General features: G+C 52.0%; 1 protein-coding gene across 1 annotated transcript; it reads left to right on the top strand.

Moving 5' to 3' along the window:
• Nucleotides 1-3,363: 3,363 nt before the first annotated feature.
• CHST13 (carbohydrate (chondroitin 4) sulfotransferase 13) lies at nucleotides 3,364-9,149 on the top strand. Its single transcript, XM_010571732.1, has 3 exons — nucleotides 3,364-3,382; nucleotides 4,495-4,577; nucleotides 8,083-9,149. The coding sequence occupies exons 2-3, from the start codon at nucleotides 4,512-4,514 to the stop codon at nucleotides 8,926-8,928; spliced, it is 912 nt and encodes a 303-aa protein (XP_010570034.1). The 5' UTR covers nucleotides 3,364-3,382; nucleotides 4,495-4,511; the 3' UTR covers nucleotides 8,929-9,149.
• Nucleotides 9,150-17,728: the final 8,579 nt, after the last annotated feature.

Genomic DNA, 17,728 nt, shown 5'->3' with positions numbered 1-17,728 from the left:
AAGACTGAAAGCACTTGTAGCGCAGGAGACTCCAAAATGGGCCTGAGCTCCCTTTCAGGCTCATCTCTTTTGGTGATTTCTGGTCAATGTTACTGCCTTAGCATGGGGTTTTCGGTTTCTTGCTCTGCATCACTCCTATTCCCTTGCCTCATCCTTTGAAGATGCAAAGGACAAATGTGATATTTCCTTCTGCCCATCTCAGTGAAAAACATTTTGGATTTGGCTCATGGACGTACACTGTCTTGATACTTGCTATGCAAATGGTGATCCAGCAGTTGCCAAGGACTGATGTTTTCTCCCCTTCAGAAACTTGATATACCTTGGCTAAGTGACTTGCCTGCTTTCGGATGCAATTGTGGCGATGCTAAATTTCCAAGTGTTACCACTGCATATGGTGGAATCTGAGAACCTCAGTAACAAGCTATAAAGTCAGGAGGAAAGCCAGGATGCAAAGATCTTGGCAGCTCCGCCATGATGGAAGATCCTGCTGTACTCAGGGCCGTGGTGCCAAAATGTAGCATGAACCATTAGTTTACTCTGATGATACTCCCTCCTCAACAGTGTCATATATTTCAGTATTCCTTGGCCTTCCCAAACTTCTTGGAGTCGCAGGAGCATCCCAGGGATGGCTAAGCCAGCGGTACAGGGGATGGGGTGATTGACTCGCTCTCAGCAGGAACAAGTGGAAGAAGAGGGATGTGTAGATGCCATTGCCCATCTGCCCCCGTCCTCCCTTCTCCTCCTCACAGTCCAAGCTGTATCCCAGATCTGATGGAAGAAACAGGCACAGGTCAAGAATCGAGCCTTTCCCCACCTTCCCCTCCATGTGTGGTTTCCTCTCCAGCTGTGCATTTCAGCCAGCCGTGGAGCCCCTTGAGCTCAGCCTTCCTCAGGTGGGCCATTGCCTGCTTGGGGTATGCGGTGAAGGTGAGGACAGGATGGGGACAGCAATTAGGGGACAGGATGGGGAGAGACCCCAGGATGGGAGCACGCTGTGGGATTGCATGATGAGGTGGTTGGGATGGAGGAGCCAGGGAAGAGGGGGTTTGTGTTCAAATTAAGGCTGAGCTGTGTTCATAGAGCTGCATGATGAGGATCCGGGGACTGGCGACGGGGGGAGGACTGGGAGAGGAGTGTAGCAGCAGAGATGTTGCAGGTGCTGGGGCTGAGGGATGGTGAACAGGGGATGGCCACAGCCTGGGGTCACGGGGCAGAGCTGTGTTAGGTGGCAAAGCCTGGTCTTAGGGAGGCTGGACTCCGTTAAATCACCATCTACAGCCTCCCACTGGCTCAGGCAGGTCGCAGCAGCCCCGGCCTGCCTTCTGATGTGACGGCCAATGTTGCTCTGCAGGGCGATCCCAGACATTTTGGGGATGCTTTCGGGACAGGCAGCCCAGACTTGTCTCCGTTTGAGCACACGCTGCCAGCTGCAGGCATTTGCAGCCGCTCTGACTGCAGCCCTGCAGAGGATGGACGCTTCAGTCCCACGGGGCGCACAGATCCACTGCTGCCCTCCGCATGCACTGGTGCCGGCACGGTGCCGTGCTGAGCTGCACGCGGTTGCAGCTGCTGCATCTCCCCCTCTGCTGCAGGGTTTAACGCTGTCTTCAGCAGTCATCCTCGTGGCCCAGCCAGGAGCTCGTTGGCTTTTCTCCTTGGGACTCTGCGTGTAGCACGAGCAGACGGTTTCTGAGGGGGGAGAATTCCTGCAGTTGGAGCCTCGTAAAAACCTGCCGTTGGGCCAGACGTTTGCTCTGAAGGGTTTGGCAAGCGCCCCGGGCAGGGGATGGTGTCATCGCTTTGGAGAGCAAAAGCTGTCAAGATGCAGCGCTGGCGTCTTCCCCCTGCCAGCTCAGCGCTCCCGGGCTCCTCCAGCCGCAAGGGAGCAGCCTGACAGCTTTTTTTCCTTTTTTTTTCTCTTCCCTTTTTTTTCTGGAACGCTGTACAGCATGAGCGTAGCGGGGATCCCAGGGGGTTTGCTGCTATCCGGAGAAGATGCTTTGTTCTCTGCCAGACCTTGTGCTGGGGAAAGGCTGGAGGAAATCCATTTTGCAACGTTTCTGCTGGGGCTGTTGGTGAGAATCATGTGAAGTGCAGCAGTCCCTGGCCAGGCTTGTTGCCCTGCCTCAGCAGCGTCGAAAGGCACAGCCCAGAGCTCGGATCTGACCTGCCTGACCTCTGCTCGCTCCCCGCTTTACTGCAGATTTGCTTTTTGTTCACCCTAAAGAGCGTCCTGCCGAGCCAGCCCGCTCGTCCCGGGCCATGACCTGACCCTGCACCGGGCACTGTGGCTTTCCCCGAGATGCCGTTTCCACGCACCCCTGCGCAGTGGAAACATGAGCAATTTGCATTTCTAGCAGCTTCAGGTCAGCCTGAACCACCGGGGCTTTGCTTATGTCCCTCATAAGGTGGGTTCTGGTTGATGCACGTGTTAATCTCGAAAACAAATGCCTCCACGTTGTTTTTACTAAATATAGGCCAGGTGTCTGCTGTGGTGCAGGGTGCTTGCAGACAGCCCACAGCAGGGACACAGTCTTAAATCGAACAGGAGTTTATCAGCCCTAGCCAGGAAAGGGACTCGAGCTTAATGCTCTCTGCTCGCAGATTTGAGCTGCAGTGAGTTGAGTTTTCAAGGTCGATCTTATTCCCTGTCATTTGCAGAGGGCTGAGCCTGGAAATGTGAAACGGGGCTCCTCTGGGACAAGCATCTCAGCCCAGCACTGTGTACATTGGATCTTCCGCTTATCTCTCATTAGCACAGATGCCGTTTCATGCTCCTGTGGGGTAACTGATACAGGTGATTGAGGAAGAAACTGTATCTTCTCGTTGAGTCACATCTCGATCAATCCAGTGCTGCAGGAAGTATCATTTCCCATCAACGCGCAAGCGTACGTGCACTGCTGATGAAATCTTGTGAGGTCAGGCAGTCATTTCCCCCTAATTACAGCTCCAGGAATGAATAATGTTTAGCTTAGACCCTGGTGACTTTGTGCTTTGGAGCAGCTTTCATTTAAGCAAAATATAAGCACGTGAAAATGAAGATGGGATTTGGATTTTTCCCTCTGGTTATTTTGGTTAAAAATATGCCATCTAGGGCTTGTATAATAAATTCAGTTTTGTTTGGTGAGGGTCAGTGAACGAAAAGATCCAGAGCCCCAAATTGTTGTGCAAAAAGCCTCTGTTAGAAACTTTTCATGTTGCCAGAAATGGTTTGTGAGAGATGCTTTTCCCTCCACCGTATACATCCCGCTGAGATTTTAGAAGGTCCCTGTAGGAGCAGGAACTTGGAGGACTGGAAGAGCCTCCCAGGCCACGATCTCCTGAACAATGTATCCTATCATCCCCTTCAGAAGAAACATCATCTTCCATTTTAAAACTCACAGTGTGATTTCTTCTGTGGAAGCCAATTCCAGGGCTGTACAACACCCATGGTTAGAATCCTTCTTCTCATATGAAAACTGTCGTGGCATCCTCTGCCAGTGGAGAGCGTCAGACACAAGAAGCAGAGGGTGGGTGAGAGGTGGGACAGGTGGGACCGCTGCTTGGTGTTACTGCAAGCGAGATCCTGCACCCATGTCGTGGCTGGCTCCATGCATTAGGTTTGGGATATCCAGGCCACGTGGTTCTGCCCACGCTGTGCTGGAAGCAGGTCCCTGGGGCTAAGGGATGGCAGCTGAAGTGGATGCTTCATATCCTGGAAGGTGATTGCATCCCTGCGTAATTTATGAGCATGAGAACTTGAGCATCTGTCACCGACTGGGTGTCCGGCACCACATTCGTGGTTGGCCAGGTCCAGCTTCCAGTTTCGTGCTGCTGCAAATAGACCTCCGAAATCAAACCAGCCAATCTGCACGGCAGGGAAGGGGCGAGGACTGCTTGGGTGGCTGTCTTCAGCTTCAAACACTTGAGGAGATGTTGCTGGTTTAGAAGGGAAGAAAAAAAAATAAATAGCAAATAAGAACTTAAAACGACTTATCAGTCAAATGAAGCATCTGACCAATTCGTGTATTAATGACCGTGTCTCTGAGCCTGGAAATGCAAACTCCGAGCCCGTGGGGGCTCAGCACAGAGCTGCCGGTGTTGGATCTGCTTCTACCAAGCACAGATGCTGTCTCACCCCTCATGGGGCTGCGGTGATGCTGGGCACCTCCTGGGGCATTCCCTCAGCAATGCAGCCTGCACGCAGTGCCATTTCCCAAATGCACGTGGATCAAACTGTTCCCAGTTGCTCTTGAAATTGTAACAACCCGTTATCTTTATTTATGGTCTTTTATTTGTTTAAAGGTTAGATCTGGACCTTTTGAATGCTAACTGCAGGTTTTGTAAAAAAACAAGGGGGGGGGGGGGCGAGCATTGCTTGAGCATCTTCTCCCAGAGGCAAACAGATCTGTCTCTTCTCAAGGGACGATGTCTCATCCCAACTTGGGCATCTCCAGAGAGGGTGAGGGAAGCAGCCCCTCCCAACCCCTCTGATTTTTCTCCCTCTTTTTCCAGCTGCAGAAGACAGAGTTATGAGATCTACCTGGCAGGGGAAAGCTGGTCGCAGCCCACTCCAGGCCCTGTACGAGAGTGACCAGGTAAAGTGCCAGGGAGAGGGAGATGGGGGGAGTGAAGAGGGAGTGGGGTGCTGGAGGTTGACCCCTTCTTCCACCCCTCCGGTGTGCAGGGCACTGTACTGTGTCCAAACACACCCAAGGTCCCCATACCTGAACCTCTGGCTGTGTCCAAAAGAAAAGACCACACCGCTTTGGGGAGTAATTGTTGATAAAAAACTGCTTTTGGCCCTTGCTGGTACTTGGGCAAGTGGTTTAATTATTGATGGGCTGAGCCATAGCTGGGCAAACGCGGGAGATTTCACCATCTGAGCATTCAAAGCCGACTCTGGGCCATCATAGCAGGGCAAGAGCATCATTGCTGCACTTTCTGAGCTAATAATTGGGAGATGCTTCTATGTTGGGTGCTATATACACACACACACATATATGCATATATATTTATATACGCACATATATAAAGCTGGACCCAGCCGTGAGGCGTTTATAATCCTGGGATGTCTCAGTCCTCTCCATCACCCTGAGCTGTGCCAGCTACACCTGCTGAGAAAGGGGCAGCCAGGCACCGTGTGGGCAGGGAAACGCTCCCTCCAGGTGGGCTTAGTGGGTCCCTGCCTGTGCAAGGGTCTGCTGCAGGGTAAGCTTGAGGCAGAGAGCACTGGCCCTCGCCAGCCCCCAGTGCGTGCAGCCCAACTGGCATCGGTGACACGGTGTCGGGGAGGGCGTCCCGCTTGCCCTTAGCAGCTGAATGGGAGCTTGGGGGTTTGGGGTTGAAGCTGCAAAAGGTGTGTTTGTTTCCTTCTACTGCATTTCCCCCCTGGGTGGGCAGTTTTCCCCCCATGCAGCCAGACTTGCCTTTGCAGAGGGATCCTCACCCACAACTTCCCTGCAGGAAACCACCCGCCAACCGGTGCAAAGGGCTGGGCCATTGCCACACGCCCCAGCTACCAGATGTGCCCTGCATCTCCCCACGTCCACTGGGCAGTCATCTTCTGCAGCCCCCAAGAAGCAGAAGGCAACGGTGGCGGTCCCTGCAGCTGGAGCCAGATCTCCCTTCCATACGCGATGCTTTGTGTTACTGTCGAGGTTGATGCTTTTAAGTCTATAAGCAGCCACATTACATTTGCTCTGGGAAAAATGGCAAATGTGGACTTCCTTGGCCACAATGCTGGCAAACCCTAATGCTGCTGGAATGTCGTGGTGTTATTTCCTTAAAAGTGATACTTAATTTCTCTGGCTTTTAAAGAGAAGGAAATGAAGGGAGCAATTCCGCTCTGAAATAACTGCAAGACATGCACTTATTCCAGTGGGCGGCTGTTGAAAAGTAGTCACATTTATTTGTTGCCATGCCTGCAGACTGTCTGTCTGTCTTTCTGGTCCAATAGTTTTGAATTATGCAAGTGCATGGAAAAATACCTGAAAAAAAAATCACATTATTAAAATGCCTCTTTTTTTTTTTTTTAAGCACTTGCAAAAATGGTTTCCAATTTTAGAAGTAATGGGGAACATCCAAACAAGAGAAATTTCTACTGAAAGGTTTGGCTGTGTCGCAAAGAGGTGTACCATAAGAATGCCTCTTCAGCTATGATTATCACCTCCCTAGGTGCTGTATCTTCTTCATATCCAAGTAGCCAACAATGTGAAAGTCATCTTTTGGTGGCAGTTAGAGTGTGTTGACCTGCATTTCCTCCATGTGAGCATTTTCCCTTATTATCTCCCTCTTGGAAGGAGCAGGGATGAGATGCTTTCTCCTATCCTGTCTCAGGTTACTGCCCATGCAGGTTTCTGGAGAAAGTGGTCAGTAAGGTGACCTGGACAAGGTCATTTCTTTTGTGGAGATGAGATCCAAAAGGGTATAAGTGTGGTTCATCCCTTGCAGGAGGAGCTTTTTGCCCAGGTGTTAGTGCCCTTCTGAAGATGATGAGCCTGCTGGATCATCCGTGGGATGGGCAGTTTGTCTCAGGATCCCAACTCCTGGCAGAAGCTTTACGAAGCCCCATCTCCACAACCCTGCCTATCCCAGGCTGTAGTGCCTCCCAAAACCCCTTATCATCCCCCAGGGAGAGGTGAAGGTGCACCTGAAGTTTGGCAAAGGGTGTCCTTTGGCATGCCTAAGCGATGACCGCTGTCAGCAGCAAGGATGTAGGGACCGAGGAGGTGGCCTGCCCTTGCCCTTCATCTTGGGGTTGCCACATCTCTGCAGGCTACAGACATTTGTCGTGGCACCCTGTGATGCTGGCAGCAGTTTCTTCACAACCACAAAGTGGAAGCCAACGTCATCTTGCGACATGCAGGGGGTCATTGCATTGTATTAGAGCAGCGGTTCCGCGGGGTCAGATCCACCTCGGGTTAGCAAATGGGCGGTGAAGCTGTTAGCGGTTGTGGTCTGGACGAGGCTGTTGGAGGTTCCCAGCGAGGACCTCGGGGCTGAACGCGAAACCTCCCAACCTCGTGAGCAAAACGGGGAGGGAGTGGGCAGGCGGAGGAGGGGACCTTCCTCTTCTGAGTGCCTAGAAATAATTTCCTTCCCCCAGATGTTTTAATGACATTTTGGGATTTCTGATGAAAACCATGACACGAAGGGTCACGTCCCCAAATCTGGAGGTGGGCGTTTCATCTGGGGCAGGGGCTGGGGACTCTGGGCTCCTGGGATGCCAGTGCAGCAAGTGCCAGGCCTTGATGCATGGGTCAAAAAGGATAAAGAAAAAGGACCGTATGTGGACTTCTCATCCCTGTGGACAAAGGAGCCTGTGACCAGCGCTGAGGGATCAGACTGGCCTGTGTGGAAAACGTCCCTCAGGAGAAGAAACCCACAGCCCTCAGGAAGGGCCCCACCACCACCTCCAGCAGCACCTCGCTCCCCTCCATCATGCCCTGCCACCCCACCTCCCCTTCAGCTCCCCATCTGCTCCCCAGGGTTCAACCGTCAGTGTTAAAGGCCATTTTCCTCCACCCGCCTCCCTTTGGCTTTCCTTGGCAGCACACCCGTGCCATTTTCATCACGCATGCCCACGCTTGTGTGCCACGTTTCTGCCTCCTGGCTGCGGTGTTCGCAGCGAGCCCGCGGTTGTAGGCGTCAGCGATGCCCCATCGCAGCCAGGAGGTGTGCGGGGCCCTGCACCAGCGAAGGGGCTGTGCTGTTTGCCCCTGGAGGGGTCGGGCCACGTATTGTCCTCCGGGCTCCTTTAAGGGAGAGCTTTAGCCCAGTGTGTGTGTAGGGTGCTGTAACAAATGTTTGGTTGTTGACCCTCTCTGCACCGCCTGTTCTTCCCTCACCCCCTTTGACTTGTCTTCTCATCTGGCTCCTCATCACATTTTATTCTGTCTTTTGCCCCCAGCAGGTCCAAGGATTAAATGCACCAAAGCAAGTTGTGTTCAAAGTCAACGCTGTCCCCCAAAATCTCACATGGGTGACTGCCAAACGCAGAAAAGGGGAGGGGATGGGGACAGTTGTGGGCCAAGTGTTGCGTGTAGGCAACGATCAGCTTGGGCAAGCTAGTGACCATCTTGGTTTTTTTTTTCTCCCCAGTTTGAGCAGTCATCACTGCAGGCGGTTCACCAGCAGAGACGGGAGCTGTTGAGCAACATCTGCAACCGTTACACCCGCAAGCGGCGTCTCCTGCGTCCGGATGACTTGCGGCACTTGGTGGTGGATGACACGCACGGGCTGCTCTACTGCTACGTGCCCAAAGTGGCTTGCACTAACTGGAAACGGGTGATGATGGTCCTGACAGGGCAAGGCAAGTACCGGGACCCGCTGGAAATCCCCGCCAACGAGGCCCATGTCTCATCGAACCTGCGCACCCTCTCCGAGTACAGCATCCCCGAGATCAACCACCGCCTGCGCAGCTACCTCAAGTTCATCTTTGTGCGGGAGCCCTTTGAGCGCCTGGTCTCGGCGTACCGCAACAAGTTTACCCGCAGCTACAACACGGCCTTCCACAAGCGGTACGGCACCAAGATCATCCGGCGGCACCGGCAGGAGCCCAGCGACAAGGCCCTGGAGCGTGGGGACGACGTGCGCTTCGAGGAGTTCGTCTACTACCTGCTGGATCCACGGACGCAGCGGGAGGAGCCCTTCAACGAGCACTGGGAGCGGGTGCACTCACTCTGCCACCCCTGCATCGTCCACTACGACGTGGTGGGCAAGTATGAGACCTTGGCTGAAGACGCCAACTACATCCTCCAGCTGGTTGGGGCCGACATGAGCGTCAAGTTCCCATCTTCATCCAAGACCACCAGGACGACAGATGACATGACGGCCCAGTTCTTCCAGGACATTAGCCCCTTCTACCAAAGGAGACTCTTTAATTTATACAAAATGGACTACTTGCTCTTCAATTACTCCATCCCCTCATACCTCCGCATCCGATGAGGCAGGGGTTGGGGGGAGAGGCGAAGGAGAGCTGGGTAACTCTCATCTTGCCACAATTCCTCTCCTCCCACCCTGTGCTCATCTCTTCCTTGACTTTTCCCCTGTGCCCTCTCTGTTATGGTCTGCTCCACATCCTGATGCCTCATTCATGCATGGTCTGGAGGGAGGACAACTCTCAAAACACTGGGGCTAGAGCTTTTCCTACCCTTTCCCTCCCACCCTTCAACACCTATAGGGGATGGTGACGGGACCAGACACTGCTGGGTAGGAGGGCTTGCCTTGGCTGGGGACTTCTTTTTAACTAAGAAACTCCTCTGTAGATCCAAGTCTTGGGAAGGCTCCTTTTTTGGGCAGGATCCCTTTAGGTCTTTCTCTTCCTTACTGGGCTGTTTGGGGGCAGACATGGCATCTTGGGGGTAGGGTGGAGCATGTCAGAGACTTTCATAGAACCAGAAATAAAGCAATAATTTAATGTAAGTTTTTCCTTTCGTTTAAAATTGCTCCCACCTTTTCTTTTCGCCTTGTTCTCCTCCGTCCTCCCCCACCATCCCCCATTGTTGGGGAAGTGGTGTGTTACTGTGACCACACATTTCTCCCTGACAAAGCCTGGAGGGCTTTTTTGTTACTCACCTTCCGTGTGCTCTCTGGATGCAAAATACTCCGCAGAGAGAGAGAGAGGAGCAGGTTTGCAGCAGGTATAGGATGATAACGACACAGTGTTTTCTCCTGAATTACAATACCAGAGCACTCAGTGCCTCTGTGTGTGTGTGTGTGTGTGTGAGTCTCTTGGCTTTCTGGTCAAATCCAATAAATCCAGGCGGCACGCCTCCTGGTTTTTAAGAGCAGGCGATAACTGTTTCCCAAAGCCACATGTACAGCACGGGTGGAGGCGTCTGCCCAGATGAGATCACGTCGCCCACAGCCCTGCTGGGCTGGCAGGACCCAGCTGGCAGCGACAGCTTCAGCTTCTCGTCCCCTGCCACCACGTGCTGCTCCCACGCGTGGCCACTGCCTCCCGCGTGGGGTGGCCACATTGCACCAGGGCACAGAGAAAGGTGCCGGGGCAGGTTTGGGTTATAAAGTGCTTCTGGGAGCACTCTGCTGGGATGTGGGAGATGATAGATAGCTGTGGTAATGAAGAGGTGATGCTGGACGGGGAAGGCCAGAGAAGAGTGTGTGCATGTGTGTGTGCGTGTGTGTGTGCGTATGAGAAAAAATTGAGAATAAAAATGGGGACAGAGACACCTAGAGGAAAATTCCTCTTTGCCTGGCTGGTTTTGGACAATTCATTCCTTGAAGAAGAAATGGGGAAGAGGGGGTGAAACACAAAAGAAAATGACAAACTCAGTCCTAGGATTTTAAATTAAAACCAGTCCAAGGAGCTGTATTTCTTTAAAACCATATTTCAGTCTTTCCTCTTTTCTGTTCAGCTTTGGCTCAGTGGCTGCCTTTTTGTAAATAAACACGCCGGTAATAGATGCTGTAGAGTGTGTCTGCTGGCTCGGCTGTGAACACTTGACTTACTAGTGCAATACAATGGGAGGTTTTATAAAACCCCAGTGCTCTCAGGCTCTTCTAAAAATAATGTTTTCATCTAATAACTTTCAGCTCTTATAGCTCAACCTTTTTCCTCTCTGCCTCTGATTGGCATCTCTATGCTGACACTCCCTCCTTGGTTGCTCCATTTGGAGAATGGGTTTAGCAAAGCAATGAAAAAAGAAAAGTAAATAAAATTGCTGGTGATCCTGGCCGTCTGACTGCTTCTCCCAGTCTGGACTGGAGATCTCATGGAAATGGCCTTTCTCGTGCTTAGTATCTCCCTGTCCAGCTGAAACTCAAAGCACAAGAAGAGATTATATGATGCAATAAATTTCATCTGCAGCGTTCAGGCTTGGAGTGCATTCCTCCTGCTTTCTCAGGAGTCTCGTGTTCCCCGTTTAGTACTGCCTCTGCTTGGAAAACTCATTGTTCAAGTCACCACAAGTTCTTTTCATCGCTTTTGGTCATGAATCATAATTTGGGGTCAGATTCAGAGTCACAAAAGGCTGGATTTTTGCGTGGATTTTTTTTTTTTTCCTTTCCTAAATCCTGTTCCCTGCAGGTAGCTCTTAAAAGCTGATGGCACAGTGAGTGGCAAGGACAGACAGACGCTCTCTCCCCGTTGTGCCATCTGTGGGTGTTTAGGCAATATCTGGCTGTCTGGGAGCCCCTTTGGTCTCTCTGGTGTGAAAGCGAGGGCACAGCATGCTCTGGGCTTTGCCTTTTAGCCAGCTGGTTTCTAACCTTTCCTGCAATGGTGACAATTTGGAGACAGTCCCGGTTGTGATGTTGTATTTGATGGGCAGCCTGTCCCCCGGCATCCCCATCAGACCTGACCCATTGCCCCAAACAGCAAAGTAAAAGCATCCCTCCGGCCTCGGCCGTGGTCTGCCAAGGGCAATACCCTGCTGACATTTGGTCTGCAACAGGGCGTCTTTTGGGTCACGTAGGACCTTTGGAAATACCCACCTTTGGGCTTTTTCTAAAAAAAAACCCCAACCAACAGCCACAATCCAACCCATTTAGGTCATACCTTTGGCTTTCCCCCTGCCTAAATACCACTTTCCAAAGCAAAACCTGCCCATGCAAACAGAAAACGGCCACTTCGTATTTCTGAAGCAACCACCTTCAGCCCGGGCTGGACCGTTCCGGGTCTGGAAACGCTCTGTCCGTGCCGAAGCGGAGCGGCCGGGGCCGACCCCCCCGCCCCGGGTCGCACCGAAACACGCTGCAGGACGGGGAGGAAAACGGAGTTACGAGGACACCGTGTGACTGGGGATCCCAACTACAAGCATTTTAATTTCCTGAAAGACTTGGGGTGCTGGGAAGCATTTCTCTGATGAGGGGCTCCTAGAGGTCTGCGGCTTTTTTAGCTGTTTCACCGCATCGTTTTTCTTGCTAGAGCAGAAAATCTCAAGGTAGTCTAGGCCAGCTATAAAGTGTAATTGGTTTTGGTTTTCTCCTCTACTTGGAACTGGGAATGTGGCGGCTCCTGACGTGCAACAAGGCCATGGCAGTCGAGGAGATGCCCAGACGCCAGGGTGTCACCCCCTCGGTCCTGCCCCAGCACCCCGCTGGGAGCGGGGAGTGTTTCTGGGAGGAAGATGGTGGTCGGGTGAAGGGTACAAACGCACTGCTGGGATCGCCAACGGGACCAAAACGCAGCCCTGCGGGATGGGTCTGTCTTTGTGGCAATGAGGCTTTGGTGCGGCTGGCCTGTGGGACTACGTACCGTGTAGGGTGCTGCTTTGGCCAGGGTTTGGTGGTGAGCGGAGGTGAAGGCTCTCCTTGGGCAGTCCTGTAACCAACGAGGAGAAGACAGGACCAACCATCCCAGCAGGAATGAGCTCAACCGCTGTCACCTGGAGAGAGAGCAAAGGGATAACCCAAAGGGCAGCAGGGGCACTTCTACCTGTGCATGGACTTCTTTTGGTGCCCTTAAATACAAGCCTTACACTGCCAAAAAAAACCCCCAACTTGGTATTTCTGCAGGGAAGGTTCACTTGGTGCCCAGGGGTTAAGTGTGGCCCTTACCCCCATGGCCCCACACTGAGCTCCTGCACCCGGGGTGTGCTGGGAGCAGCTGGGCTGGGGGACAAGGAGGGGACGTCCCATGGCAAAACTGGAGGTGCCGGCGGCTGCCAAAGCAGCCAGGTGAGAGCACTGAGGTGTCCCCGCTGCACTAAGCGCACCGACCCTGCCAAAGGGAGCAGAGGCACCCGGGCAAGAGTGGCTGCAATTGGACACCTACCCCATAACCAAGCAGCTCGTCTGCTGGGGTGAGGGGGGTGTGGGACCCGCTGGCCGGGCAGCACCGTTTTCTGCCCACGCTGGAGTCCTCAGTGGCACTTTGTCAGCAACAGGTTGGGGCAGTGTGAGAGACTGAAAGAGTTAATGTCTCAAACATTGTGGTGGGGCAAGTTCTGCTTAAAGACAAACCCTGCACAGCAAGGAACCAAGGTGAAAAGCCCATCAGCTCAGACATCAGCAACAGGAGGGGGAGGGCGTGCTGGAGGGTGCGCCGCTCCCTGTTCTGATAAGCTCTTCTGATACAAAGATCAAACAATGGCCACGTCTGCAGGGAAGGAGAAGTTACTCCACAAACGACCCCCAAGCCCAAAGGCTCACAAACTGCTCATTAACGTGGCAAGTTTGGGTGCCGGCCCGAAGGAGGGACAAGAATGATAAAAGGACAGAAACTGAAGCCCCAAGTGCGCAAGCCCACTGGGACTGGACCCCTCAGCCGACTGGACCAACGCTGGACCCAGGACCAGTGAAATCTTTCTCTCCTCCTTTTTCTCTCTCTGTCTTCTTCTCTCTTTCCTTTTCCACAATGCCTACACCTCATCCCTTTAAGACATAAAACCATTGACCAAGTCTGGGACTAAGAGTGGATCCAGCCACCCCTGGGCCCTTCTCTGAGGAAGTGTCTAGAAAGCAAGGGGGTCTGCTCTGCACCTTGTGACCCAATGGGAGGGATCTCCTTATTCCCTGAACTGATGTATATGGTTACCCTGGGTTACACGGTTTACAGAAGTAGTCTTATGCCAGTTCCTGTTGTGAGAAACCCCACCACCTACTACCACGCCTCCCCAGTTCAGTTTGCTTCTGTCATGAATAAAATCTTTAACTGATCATTTGGTGTCCCTTCACCTTAATTTAGCCTGAGGGAATTTCGAATTAAACACAACTCCCTGGTCTGTCCAGTGTGGTCAAGACAGGCAGGAGAACCAGGGTGGCCAAGGAGAGCCCCTGCAGCCAATGCTGCCAAGGTCACCCCAGCTCAGCAGCAGGAGCCCAAAGACAAACAGAAAAATCCAAGTTAGATGGGCTGATTGCACGCAGCTCAGCCTCAGGGAAGGAATAACCTTGCAAACTCTATTTAAGCCCTCCCTTCCTCATACACCCCCATCACGTGCCTATTAAAAATAATTAATTAAAGAAACAAAGCACGGCTATCGCCATATGAAGCAGCATTCAGACTTCTGAGTCACAGAGAGCCTGTGTCATACTGCCAAGATGGGGCGAATGCACCATGGGCATGCCTGGGGGCAAGTGCTAGCCTTGCTGCAGCAAGGACCATGGTAGCAATCCCCCAGCCCCCTTAAAGGCTGCTGGTACTATGGTGGGGTCCCATCCTGGCCTCAGACAGGCTGCAGAGCTTGGGCACAAGCAGCTCCGAGTGAGCCAGGCTGGTCCTGGAGTTTGGCCCGAGGCTTGGGAGCTACTGAGGAGCTGTCAGAGCACCAGGGATGCAAAAAACCATACTCACGTTGGTATGTCCATGTGTGCACACATATACAATGTAAATAATTATTATATTATAATGTATAATAGAATTATTGCAAATAATTGAAATATTTATAGGTGATAATACATGCATATGTAATATGTATATGTGTATAAATTATGTATTACAAGAATAATTAAACAGCATTTATGATTATACTTATGTTGAGTGATTATATTTGTATATGATTGTAAAACTTAATAGCCATTTAGTTTATGTATATCTACATATGTGTGTGTGTACAACATTGTATTTGTTATATAAACACACACATGCCCCCCAACATTTTTATGACAGAGCACCTTCCCTTCCTGCAGTGTTGAGCCTTGCCACAGTCCAACGCGGCTTGGCAGCTAATGGCGAGCCGACCCCTTCCTCTGAGTGCCGCTAACAGCTCTGCTTGCTCCAGCCTTTGGAGCGTGGCACGTTGCCTGTGCTGTGGGTATTTCATGCTGTGGAGCCGCTGGCCCCATCTCTGGTGGCCCACGTGAAGCTGTTGAGTTTCTTCTTCCAGTGGCACAAAACTGAGCTTCAGCGATAGGGAGGTTTCATTCCAGAGCTTGCTGTGCACCACAGATTGGGTTGTTTACCAGCTGGAGGATTAAATAGACTTCCATTGAAAGGAAAAAAAAAATAATACGTGTTTCCAAGTATGTCTTGGAAGCCGTGTCGCGCTTGAAGGACAGACTTGCTTCTGTTTGCTGGCTGGCACTTCACTTGTCCCTGGTAAGGATGTTGCATCTCACACAAAGTACTTTCTGCAAGAATACTTTCTTAGGATGGCGGCAGTGAGTGGAAGCTGGTGGGGGAGGAAAATGCATGCTTTGACTATCCCTGAAAACAACCCCCTGGTCCCATCTCTCTACAGCTGGTGACAGCCCCTTCTTTGCTTGCAAAGAGAGACCCTTCTGCAATCGGGCATGAGGGAGCCCCTGACTGTTTCCTCCCCGATGCGGCTGGGATCTCCCCAAGGTCCCAGCAGCCACCCCAGCACACAGCACCCTAACACGCCGGCCTTGCGGTGCTGAAGGGCAGGCACCCACCCCCTCCCAAACTCCCATGCCCTTCCTCACCCCCCCATCCCACAGCACTGACATGAACCTGAGATTTAGATTATTTGGGGACAACTAGTGGCTGATCTCAGGACTGAGTCTAAACTTCGCTGCTAAGACAGCGTGCAGGAAAAACAAGGGAGATTAAAAAAAATAAATTTTACATTTTTTTACTGCCTCCTACTACAACCTGGATGAGCTGTCCGATAGCTGCACAGGGCTTGGAGGATCCAGCCCAAAGCAGTTTATTTATTTATTTATTTCTGCTTTATTAAAAAACAGCCAGTCTCACTCTTCTGCTGACACTCCACATTTGCTTTATTTCCCCCCTAGACATTAAAACAAAGTAAGCCTTCTACTGGGTTCTCATAGCATTTGATGGGTTTCTCAGTCCAGGGCAAGCGCTGAGCCCAAACGGGCAGGTCAGCAGCCAAGGACTAAAGAGCAGCAAGAAAGCACCTCTCTTCTCCCACCTCTTCCTTTTTAAGCACATTGCTTATTTGGGAGCTGTGAGGACTAAATACAAATAAAAGTCACCGTCAGTGCAAACAGAGGTGTTGGTGACTGTGGCAGGGTGGCTACAACCCAGTGAAAAGCTGGGCACAGTAATGACATAGACACAGCAGCAGAGAAGCCAGGCCTGCCACTGGCAGGGACTTTTCCTGCCAGGTTAGATTAAAGACAGAATATAACAAAATGTCCACACCCCGTCTGGGCTCTGCTACCCACACAGGTTTGCTCTGAAGCCCTGTGAATTTTGTGAAGGAAGGAAAGCAACCCCCTCCCCAAATCTCCTCCCCAGCAAAATAACTCCCAATACAACACCATGGGGAGCAGAAAACCAGGTAGGGCTTGCTGTGATGTACTGAAAGCTCTTAAAAGCTGAGGATCCTGCAGGCATTTAAGCACCAAATCTCTGCTTTTAAGGGGAGGGAAGGGGGACAATGCCTGGACAACTCTGGCTTCTCGCCCTGGTGGGACAGGGGCTGCGCTCAGTGTCACCGCTCACTGACGGGCTGGGGGTGCTTTCTTGGAGGAGCAGGTTCAGATGGAGTTACAGAACGCTGATCCAAGCTGTGCTCCAGGGTTACATATAACCTTTGGAAGCAAAGGCCCTTTCTCATTTGCACAGAGAAAGAATGAAAAGGAAGAAAGAGAAAGAGTAAACAGGCTGAACAGCCAAATAACTAGCCTTTCGCTGCCCTTAAAAAAAAGGGAAAAAAAAATCCCTTTTATTGAAACCATTTCCTTTGGTTATATCATTTCTCTTGAGGCTGGAAGCAATTTTCAGTCTTAAGTGCGTTCCCTGAACTAAGTGCACGGGCACGAGGCTGATGCTTGGCTGCCCACCAAGGGGTACCCTGCAGAACAAACAGCACGTCTTGCTGTGCCCTTTGTAATCTCCCCGCATCAGCTTGTAGCCCAAACGCCTCCTGCAAGGGGGGAAACCCCAAACCCAGCGCAGGCAAGGTGCAGCACAGGTCACCTTGGCCCAGCTGGGTCCCACAAGTAGGACACAGATGGCATCCATTAGGTGTTCCCATCCGTGACCTACGACAACAGTGACAACCAGAACAAGCCAAGCTCTGCCCAGAAGTCCCCCAATGAAAGGGTGCACCAGTGCCAGGGCTTTGTTGCAATCACATGGCAGAGCACCAGCCGTGTGATGGGCACTGGGAATTGATGCTGGAGGAGGGTGACTGGGGTCCCTTGTAGTCTGCACCAGCCACAGGCTCCGGTCTGGGGCTTTTGGGGGACTGGAGGAAGCAGGGGCAAATCTGTGCTATTAAGAGTTTCACATGTCTGGGACCCTACAGAGGGCTGGGGTGTCCTCAGCAACTTGGCCTTAGGGTCAGCCTGGCCTTAGGGTCAGCCTTACCCGATTCACGCCAGCAGCAAAAGCATCAAGGTCCAGAGACGACCTCTCCAAGTCAGTGGGAACGTGCAGCAAAGAGGAGAAAAGACGGTGTTAAGGCAGGAGGAGTTATTTGCCAGGACTACTCAAGCCACTGCCAAACTGGAGCTAATAAAGGTTTAGAAAATAAAACGCTAAGCTCAAGTTATTAAAATATATATGTTATTAAAATATATACGTACGTATCTCCTAATGCAGCCCCCTCAAACTGGGACCAGCAATCAGACGCTTGCTTTGCTTTCCCCGCAAGCCCCCTCAGCTGCTGCTGCTGCAATTATCACACGTGGGTGCTCTGGGCCGACGGCAGCGCAGCCAAGCAGAGCTGACAGCACACAGGCTGCAGCGAGAGATAAAGCAGGGAGGCCCAAGACGGGGGGAGCGTGTGCCTCGAATGCTGAAATCTCCCCCACCACGAAGCTGGTATGCGCATACTCTCCAGCTCAGCCAGCGTGGGGTAATTTATCCTTCTTCACAAAAAAACCTAGGAGGCTTGGAGAGGGGGGA

This window comes from Haliaeetus leucocephalus, unplaced genomic scaffold, assembly GCF_000737465.1.
Source record: "Haliaeetus leucocephalus isolate CR32 unplaced genomic scaffold, Haliaeetus_leucocephalus-4.0 Scaffold2, whole genome shotgun sequence".
NCBI classification, from domain to species: domain Eukaryota; kingdom Metazoa; phylum Chordata; class Aves; order Accipitriformes; family Accipitridae; genus Haliaeetus; species Haliaeetus leucocephalus.
Note: the sequence above shows the minus strand (reverse complement) of the source record. Positions and strands in the feature narration are given on the sequence as shown.